General features: G+C 45.6%; 1 protein-coding gene across 2 annotated transcripts in view; it reads left to right on the top strand.

Annotated features, from left to right (window-relative positions):
* Positions 1–10,262, top strand: part of INTS3 (integrator complex subunit 3) — a 54,389-nt gene that overhangs the window by 174 nt on the left and 43,953 nt on the right. Inside the window, exons 1-2 of one of the 2 annotated variants that reach the window (XM_006159815.3) lie at positions 52–845; positions 9,172–9,255. In XM_006159815.3, the coding sequence (XP_006159877.1) occupies positions 699–845; positions 9,172–9,255 (231 nt within the window). In that variant the 5' untranslated portion in view covers positions 52–698. Of the gene's footprint in view, positions 1–51; positions 846–9,171; positions 9,256–10,262 lie in introns of those variants that run through there. The other variant, XM_006159816.2, reaches the window with a different exon arrangement.

Here is a 10,262-nt window from a genome sequence, read left to right as displayed (position 1 = left end):
TCCCTCTGGGAGCCCCAGCGCCGCCGCAGAACCCGCCATTGGCGGAGGCCAGAGGCCGCGACTGCTCACTTCCGGCGCGGGGCTCGACGATCTCTCCCCCTCCCCCGCCGCCGCCCTCAGCCTTCTCATCCCCCGCCCTTCCACCATGGCCGCCTCTGTGTGGTGTAGGGAGCAGCTGGTCCTCCGTGTCCTCCTATAGCGCTTACTGCCTCACCCTCACCCTTAGGGCCCGGAGCCAAAGAGCCTCGTTCCCCAGCCCTTGGGGCAGCAGCCTGGAGGGTTTCCTACCCCTATCTGGGGGGCAGGACTCTTCTTTCACCCCCACCTCGAGGCAGAAACTTAGGGTTTTCCCTCCTTCTCTTAGGGTCAGAAGCCAGAAAGGGCTCCCCTTCCACTTTTTCACGGGGGAAGCCTCTCGAACCCTTCCCATAGAGGCACAGAGCCTCGCCCCAGCACACAGCGGAGCTAACGGCTTTGCCTGCGCACTGCCACTCCAGAGGCAAGACCCTGAGGACCGGCTGCCTTCGCCCCTACGCGGGCGCGGCCTTTCGGAGAGGAGGGAGGAGTGGAGAGGACGGGGACGCTGCCCTCCTCCTCTCGTTCCTCTTGCCCCCCGTCCCTGGCAGCCCAGAGTTCCCTATTTCTAGGACTTTCCTCCCATCTACTCCCTGACCTTTTCCCGTCTCCGGGCTGCAGCCATGGAGTTACAGAAGGGAAAGGGGGCAGCAGCAGCAGCTGCTTCGGGAGCAGCGGGAGGTGGAGGAGGAGGAGCGGGAGCAGGATCCCCAGGAGGGGGGAGGCTGCTACTTTCAACCAGTTTGGATGCCAAGGATGAGTTAGAGGAGGTAGGTGAGGGGGTGGGTGGGGAAGGGAGTTAAGAAATGGGGTTGAGGGATACTGGAATGGATACGTGGTGGGGGTGGCGGGAGGAGGCCTTCAAGTTTTTTCTGAGACAACACAAACACTGCTCCAGCTTCCTGCTCCTGAAGGAAAGTGTGGGCCAACTTCCTGGACAGGTTGTCATAGTAACAGTAGCCACTAGTATGAAAATGGGTGGGGGGTGTTGGTAAAGGAAGGGGTACAGCATCCAGACTTAACCCCAGTTGATCTTTATCATTCCTTTGCACGTACACACTGCAGTTGTCTTAGACGTAGGTAGGTCTTATACTGAGTTGAGAAGTAATAAGTGTGTGTCTAAGTTCTAAGGGCTGATAGGAGCTTGCAGCCAATCTTCGACCTGTTAGATGGTAGCATTGACTTGGTGGAGACACAGCTACCTGCCTGTGATGTTGAATGGGCTTTTAGCATGAGAGAAGACTTAAAGAACTGAGTAGTGTTTAGTTTGTTGGCATCTGCCACAGCAGTGGGTTAAGGGGTGAATGGGTCCTAAGGGACTTTTCCTTCAGGAACAGCACAAACACAAAGGGGATTCAGAAGTGCTGAGAAAGAGGGTGGAGTGAGGCGTGGAATTGGACCTTGTGAGGACTTGAGAGACCTTGATAGTTACCCCACACTTTCCTTGCCTTGTTCCTCTTGCCCCTGTCCCTGGCAGTCCAGAGTTAACCACGTATCTCTTCCCGCTGCTATAAATGAGACACACTTAGGGAGATGAGACCCAGGCCTGGGACATGATTGCTGAACTGGTTGTGAGGCCTAATACCTTCAGTCCAGTGGTTTTCCAGAGACAGAATGAGTAAATTAACACACTCTGGCTATTCACTGGCTGTTTTCCCTGCCTTTTGTCACAGCCTTTAATCACTGCCTCTTATCACATATTAAAATATGGACTGACAGGAGAAATTCATAGTTTAGATCTGAAAAAAGTGGTGTGTCAAATACAAGATGGTAGAAGGCATATGCAAAAATGAACTTTGAATCAAGGGGCCAGCAGATGGTGTAATGGTTATGTTGCTGGACTCCCATGTAGTCAACTGCAATTTGAGTCCTGGACTCAAAACTGTTTTCAGTCCTGACTTAAAACTCACATCAGGCGCCTGTGCAAACTCACAGGTGTGCGTGCCTGCATGGCCAAAATCCTAAGAAGAGAATGGAGGAGAAAGGATTGCGGCATGTCCATACCTCCTGAGGAGTGATTTCTTGCTTTCTGTCTCTGGTGAGCGCACACACGCTAGAGCAAAAATCTCGCAAAAAAAAAAAAAAAAGTGCACTGACAGGTGAAATGCATAATTTAGATTTGGAAAAAAAGTGCTGGGTTTAGGAACCAGCAGTTAGCGTAATGGCTATGTCGCTGGACTCCCACGTAGTCAACCGCGGTTCGCGTCCCAGACCCAGTGGTTTAAAACTCACGCCAGGCGTGTGTGCGTGCCCAAGATCCCGAGAGGAGAATGGAGGAGAAGGGATTGCGGCGTGACCATCCCTCCTGGGGGGTGATTTCTCGCTTTCTATCTCTATGTCTCTCTCTCTCTGGCGAGCGCACGTGCCCTATAGTGAAAACCTTTCCCAAAAAAAAAAGTGGTGGGTCAAATACAAATTTGTAGAGAGAATATGGAAAAATAAATTTTGAATCAAGAGGTGACTGGATAGCAACTTTGTGATTAGCAAATGTCTTCTTGCAGCTTGGCTTCCCATCATGCTTTTTTCCCCAAAATATTATGTGCATTTAGAGAAATCAAAGTTTGCTTTCTGTTGACTTATCAACTAAGGTAAATATAATTAGGAATGTAAACAATATTTCTAAAATTAATGTGTTCCCAAAATAAATAAAAGTGACTAGGATTGCCTGGCAGTTTGAATTATACATTTTTAAAGAAATAGCCCTTGGCATTGTCAGAGTCTTTCTTGAGCTCCTATTGGAGCTCTAGAATTGTATAAAGTCAGTAGTGACTGTCCTTGATCCTTCCACTAGTTTGAATGGAAAGGAAAAGACACTGAGAGTGGATGAAAATGTGTTTATTTCCCACCCTGACTCCTAGAGGAGTCATAGGCCCATTTTTGTACCATAGGCTAGTACAGCATCCTGTTTTTCTAAGCAGTGGCATGTTTACTAGTAAACAATGTGGCAGGAGGGGACACAACAGAGAGGAAGCATTTTTTTTCTTTTTGGAGAGGTTTTTTGCTATAGGGCGCGTGCGCTCACCAGACAGAGAGAGACATAGAGACAGAAAGCGAGAAATCACCCCCCAGGGGGGATGGTCACGCCACAATCCCTTCTCCTCCATTATCCTCTCAGGATCTTGGGCACGCACACACACGCACCCGGCGTGAGTTTTTAAGCCACCGGGTCCGGGACGCGAACCGCGGTCGACTACGTGGGAGTCCAGCGACATAGCCATTACGCTAACTGCTGGTTCCCAGGAAGCATTTATTTTCTTTCTTAGATTGAGAATGAACTTTCAACTGTTTTTAGTGAGAAAAAAGATGGAGAGTCTCTTGGTTTTTTTCCTGACCTCCTTCATAGTGTGGATGTTTTCTAGTATGTCTCAAACTCCCCCTTTTCCTTCTTTGCCCTTTATCCTTTGCATTTGAATTTTCCAGCAAGCCTTGTCACACTATTTTTTCCCCATGTGTGTGATTTTGTTATCCTCTCTGGATCAGAGTGTTTCAAAGGGCAGGACTTACTGGCTTCTTCCTCTGGGTCTCCCTACAGATTTCTGCACACAGAAGTTATCAAATCCTAGTGTTGACCAGCTGATCTTGGCTTGTTCTGGCTTTTTTTTCCCCCATCCCAGACCTCTCTATAGCCCAGGAACACAGAGGTAGGTTTCTGACTGTAGATTCTTACTCTGTGCTGAGTCTAGTTGGAAAATAGAGTGAGAGAGACCCAAACTCTCTTCCAGAGTTTATCACCCAAAAACTTGAGTTAATGCACAGTTTTTGTAGGTTAGATCTTATCTCCCTTTTCTGAAGATGGCAGAAAAGGACTGTAGTCCTCCAAAGAAGGTTTCAAAAGAAACAAAGATTTCAAACAAACAATAACTGGTTAGGATAGTGAAGAAACTGAGGTCATTACAGCTGGATGTGTAAATAGGAAAGGCCTGTTAGAGGACTGGAGTGTGAAACTCTGGTCAAGAGTAAACTGGGGACCAGCAGTTGGCGTAATGGCTATGTTGCTGGACTCCCATGTAGTTGAGTGTGGTTTGAGTCTCGGACCCGGTGGCTTAAATTTAGGCTGGGCACATGTGCGTGCGTGCCCAAGATCCCGAGAGGAGAATGGAGGAGAAGGGATTGCGATGTGGCCATCCCCCCTGGGGTGTGATTTCTCACTTTCTGTCTTTGTCTCTCTCTGTCTTTCTGGTGAGCGCATGCGCCCTATAGCGAAAAACCCTCAAAAAAAAAAAAAAAAAGTAAACTGGTCAGGGACTGACACTTTTACCCTAGAGAACATTTTATTGTATCTTTTCTTCTCTTTGACCCTGTTCCTCTCTTTGAAGGCAGAAACCTCACTGTCCCAATTTGGGGAGGAATGAGATAAAAATAGTGCCAGAGATTGAGGAGTTTAGAACATGTAGTTCCTAGTCTCATGAGTCTTTACAGCTCCTGGTTATTCCTCTGCTGAAGAGAGATCAGTCACTTTGAAGTTAAACTGAAAATAGGAGCTGTGGCCCAAAGAAGTCACAACTTCCTCTTAAGCTATGGATAGGTCTCAGGCTTGTATCTGCTTAGAGGTATGTCTCCACCAGGTTTTCCCCAAGGAATAATTCATATTCTATCTGTGCAGAATCTCCAGGGAATGGTGTCGAGTTACTCATTTTCTTTTCCCCGTTAAGTCATTATTTCACACACAAATGACTCTTGGTTGTGGAATACTGGGAATCCATCGTGTTCAGTAACTCCTTACTGATGTGGATTTTGGAGCTTTGGTTTTTCTTTTAAAGAATTATTTTATTTATTTAACTTTATTTACTTATTTTAATTTGACTAGAGAGAGAGAGAGAGAGAAAGTGAGAAAGCAAGCCGCCAGGTCCGGGACTTGAACCACAATCAGCCATGTGGGAATCCAGCGCCCTTAACCACCATGCCACCTGCTGGCCCCAGGAGTTGGGAGTTTTTGTAGGTTAGATCATATCTCCTTTTTCTGAAGATGGCAGAAAAGGTCACTGACTCCTAAGGGAGCAGTACTTACTGTACACTTTTTACCAGATTGTATATTCACCTGACTGAGGAAGGGGAAATGGAGAGGTTAGAGGGGTCCCTTTAACTTTGTTCTCCAACTTTAGTCTTTAGCTTTTGGTGTACACTGACAAACAAGAAGGCACCCTCACCCCTTCCCCGCAGCCCCTGTTCCCCTTCTCACATTCTGTCTACTGCTGCTGTCCTGGAAACCATGGTCAGGTAGTCTTAGTACTAGAAAAATCAATTCAGGAGCTCCTGGAAATGATAAATATTTACTCAGCTTTCTGAGATGCTGTCATGGAGAGCTCACCCTGAACTGAGCCTTTCTGCCAGAAGTTTCGGGAACTGCATGTCTGATTCCAGCTTTTCTAGGGGCCCTGGATACTGGGAGAAGAGGCATACTATTACTTAATTTTAGGGAATTGACTTCCTGTGACCCTCTGAAGGGATATGGACTTTCTGTCATGCTGAATGATTTTTAATTAGTTCTTTCATCCCTGTTTGGAAAAATAATTTCTGTATTTCAAGAGCAGCATTTTCTACACTTCTGTTGCCTGGAAAGGACTGGCCCTCATAGTACTTTTATCCACTCATCCAAATTTTGAACTCTTCCACTTTCTATATCCTTGTCTGGGCCTCCATTTCAAGAGGCCACTTTTTTCCTTGGCTGGGCAGCGGCCCATAGAATTGACTCAGAAGCAGAGTTTAGGACACTGGGGAGTGGCCTAGGAAATCTGTTCAGCCCAGTCTCTGCTAGATCACAGGCAGAGACTTGGCTGGCCCATAAGGCAGCGTAGCCAGCTTTGCAAGATCTTGGTACAGGATCCATCATTCCAGCCTCTTCCCCTCTTCCTACCTCCTCTTCTCATAGAAGGTGAAAGTTTACAAAGGGTAGGTAGGAGAAGAACCTTTTCAGCCTGGCTGGGCACAAACCAGATTTTTAGAGAGGTGAAGTAACTCTTCCAAGATTAACCTGGGAGGCATGGTGTTCTCTATTGCGCTTCCCATCAGTTTGCTCATTAGCTAGCTGCTGTGTGCTTCTTTTGCCTCTCCTACCCATAGATTCAGCAGAGATTTCTTCCTTTGATAGCAGTATCTAGAATTTTATGCTACTGTGCTGCTGTGTGTTCACTATCTTCTTCCACTCAAACTGCTTGTAAACCTGGACTTGTCATGGGGGTGCCCATCAGATCTCTCAGCAAGAGTCTGATCATTCCGTTCTTGATGACTGTATTGGGTGGAGAGGGTAAGATTTAAAAAGAGAAATTCGGCCTGAAGATTTTCCTTCTCTCCCCTTGTGAGATAGGAGTGGCCTAGGTGATGATGGATCTCAGAGCTGTGGGAGAGGTGAGTTGTGAGAGTCACAGCTCCATTTTCATGTGATCTCACAGCTCCTTTTCACAAGTCCCAAGGTGCTATTTGTTAAGGCCGAGCCTGCTGACCTGACCTAATTTGGAGGAGAGTCACATTTAATGTTGGGTAGTGAAATTGTAATACCTTCAAACCATAGTGACTTTGGGCTTAATTTAGGTTGATGTTTTATTGCTATGGGAGCTCCTTGCCTTAACACTCAGTTTTGCCTCTGCCCCTAATGCTGTTACACAGGCCAGGCATAGACAGCCTTGGGATGATGATCAAAGGAGAAACATGATTGCCTTTCATTCTGAGACTTCTTTCCCAGTGTCCTTGTCAGTTCCTCCCAATGCTGTAATAGAACCATTTCTCAACCAGATCATTTGTGGTAACCTTTAAGACCAAGTGGGGGGCCAGCAGGTGATGTGGTGGTTAAGGTAACTGGACCCCCATATGGCTAACTGTGGTTCAAGTCTTAGACCTGGTGGCTTGCAAAATCACGTCAGATGTGTGTGCATGTGTGCTCAAAATCCCAGGAGGCCAATGGAGAAGGGATTGCTGCATGGCCATTCCCACTGAAGGGTGATTTCTCACTTTCCTTCTCACTGTCTCCTCGATTAGTGCACTCACTCTATGACAAAAACCTTAAAAAAAAAAAAGCCAGAAAAATAAATGCTCACTGAGAGTGGTGGAGAGGGAGAAAGAAAGAGAGAGACAGAAAGCACCTCCCATGGGGAATAGCCATGTTACAATCCCTTTTCCATCATCTTTCTCTCTTTTAAGGATTTTGGGCACAGGTGCCTGGTGTGTTTATGTTTTTGTATTTGTGTTTGTTTTTGAGAGATTTTTGCTATAGGGCACATGCGCTTGCCAGAGAGATAGAGACAAAGAAAGTGATAAATCACCTCTCGGTGGGTGGCCATGCCACAATCCCTTCTCTTCCATTCTCTCAGGATTTGGGGCATGCACACGCATGTGCCTGACGTGAATTTCAAGTTTCCAGGTCTAGGACTCCAATCATGATTGGCCATGTGTGAGTCCAGTACCTCAACCATTGCACCATTTGCTGGCCCTCTTCTGGTATGTTTTTCAAGCTGCTGGGTCCAGCCTCCAACCACATGGTCAATCACGTACAATTCAGCTACTTTAATCACTGCCCCAAGTTTTTTTTTTTTTTTTTTTTTTTTTTTTTGTGTAACTAAAACAAAAAACAGGTGGCACATGCACCTGTCTGAGAGAGAGGTAAGGCACTCCTCCACTGAGTTCTGGTCATACCACGATCTCCCCCCCTCCATTTCTCTAGTTCGTCTGGATTTGGGGCACACGTGCCCAGTGTTTCTCAAGCCATCTGGGAAAGAACTTGAACTGCAGCTGGCCATGTGGCATCCTACCTTCTGTGCATAGCACTTAATTGCTGTGCTGTGGAGCTGGCCTTCTTGGATAGACTTTTGCAGCTTTCCCCACCTTCGTTTAACAGAGACCCTGGTAGGTTTTAGTTTGGCCTTTTATTCTCTGCCATTCTTTTTCTTTCCATGCATTCTTGTCAATTTTTTATTTATTCTTTAATTTGCTGGAGGGCACATGCACCTACTGGAGAGAGGGAAAAGGAGAAAGCACCCTCCATGTAAAACAGCCACACTGCAGTCCTTTCCCCTCTCTCTCCTCACTTTCTGGATTTGGGGCATGCACACACATGTGCTTGGTGTACTTCCCAAGCTGCAGGATTCAAACTGCACTATCAGCCATGTGGGATCCAGCCACCCAGTCCACTATCCCCCAGCCGGTTGCATTTTTAACATTTTTGGCAGACATTTTGAATATGCATTATTATTTTTTTCTTTGTAATTAGTAAGTATTTGGAACCTGTGTAGTAAATATCCTTTCTCCTAACTTAAAAAAAAATATTTAATTTTATATTTATTATTGTCATTCTTCAACTGTTTTTTTTCTTTTTTTGGAGAGATACTTGCTATGGGGTGCATGTGCTCACCAGAAAGACAGAGAGAGACAGACAGACAGAAAATGAGAAATCCCCTCCCAGGGGGCATGGCCATGCTGCAGTTCCTTCTCCTCCATTTCCTCTCAGGATCTTGGGCATGCAATGCAAATGCGCCCGGTACGAGTTTAAGCCGCTGGGTCTAGGATTCGAACTGTGGTCGACCATGTGGGAGTCCAGTGATGTAACCATTAAGCCATCTGCTGGTCCCTCATTCTTCAATTTGACTAGAGAGAGAGAGAGAGAGGTAGTAAGAAACCAAGCCACTGGGTCTGAGACTCGAACTATGGCCATGTGGGAGTCCAGTGCCTTCACCACACCTTTCTCCTATCTTTCACTTACTGGTTTTGACATCTGTTGCTTTTTGCCTGAATATTTTGCTATTCCTTCTCCATTTATTTTTGACATTCTAGTATAAGAAAGAGTTTTCCATTTCCTTTACTGTGTATATACATATCAGCATGGACTCGTGGACTTTTGTTTTTTTTTCAGTGAGTTGTAATCTAGTTTCTTAGTATATGAGTTTCCTTCACTTTCTTTCCTGGCAATTTATGTGTTAAGGAAACCAGGTCATTTGTCATGGTTTCCACTTTCTGGATTTTAATTGATTATATCCCCATGGTGACTTTACCAATAAATCAGATCAAAAGGCATGATCAAGTTTGAATTTTTAGAAAACTTTTTGGGGCCAGAAGTACTTCACTTTGGTATTCTGACACATTATTCATTTTTTTCTCACTCCTTCCTAGAGGTTGGAAAGGTGTATGAGCATCGTGACGTCAATGACCACTGGTGTCTCAGAGAGAGAAGCCAATGATGCCCTCAACGCCTATGTAAGTGCAATGTTTTCCCACATCCACTGTTGCTGCTGTGAAAGCTCTGAGACATGACCAAAAAGTTGGGAGGATTAAGTGATAACAAACTAGGGGTCTGAAGTTTATGTCTTGGTTCCTAAAGCCAAATTTCCTTACTTATACTCTTTTTTTTTTAAAGAATTATTTTTTTAACTTTATTATTATCATTATTATTTTCCAGTTTGATCAGAGAGATACAGAGAGAGAGAGAGAGAAAGTGAGAAAGCAAGCCACCAGGTCCGAGACTTGAACCATGGTCGGCCACGTGGGAGTCCAGCACCTTTAACCGCCATGCCACTTGCCGGCCCCACTTATACTTTGTTTATTTATTTATTTGATGTGATCGTCGGACTGCCAGGTCTAGGACCAGCTCCCCTACTTACACTTTTTTTTTTTAATAATTATTTTATTTAACTTTTTTTTTTTTTTCCAGTTTGACCTGAGAGGGACAGAGAGAGAGAAAGTGAGAAAGCAAGCCACCAGGTCCAGGACTTGAACTGCAGTCTGTAATGTAGGAGTCCAGCACCCTTAACCATCCTGCCACCTGCTGGCCCCACTTATACTCTTATTATAAGAGCCTACCTTCTGGAATCTTAGATTTCTTTGAATAACAACTTTTTAAAAAATCATAGTTCTTTTTTTTTTTTTTTTTAAGAGAGGTTTTTGCTATAAGGTGCATGTGCTCACCTAAAAGTCAGAGACAGAAAGTTAGAAATCTCTCCCCGAGGGGTTCATCACACTGCACTCCCTTCTCTATTTTCCTCTCTGGTTCTTGGGCATGCATGTACATGTGCCTGGTGTGAGTTTTAAGCTGCCCAGTCTGGGACTCGAACTGTATTTGACTGTGTGAGAGTCCAATGACATAACCATTATGCCATCTGTTGGTCCAAAAAAAAAAAAAAACAACACCACATGGTGGCATGGTGATTGAGGGCGCTGGACTCCCACAAGGCCAACCACAGTTTGAGTCCTGGACCTGGTGGCTT

This window comes from Tupaia chinensis, unplaced genomic scaffold (assembly GCF_000334495.1).
Source record: "Tupaia chinensis unplaced genomic scaffold, TupChi_1.0 Scaffold000659_1, whole genome shotgun sequence".
Taxonomy (NCBI): domain Eukaryota; kingdom Metazoa; phylum Chordata; class Mammalia; order Scandentia; family Tupaiidae; genus Tupaia; species Tupaia belangeri.
Note: the sequence above shows the minus strand (reverse complement) of the source record. Positions and strands in the feature narration are given on the sequence as shown.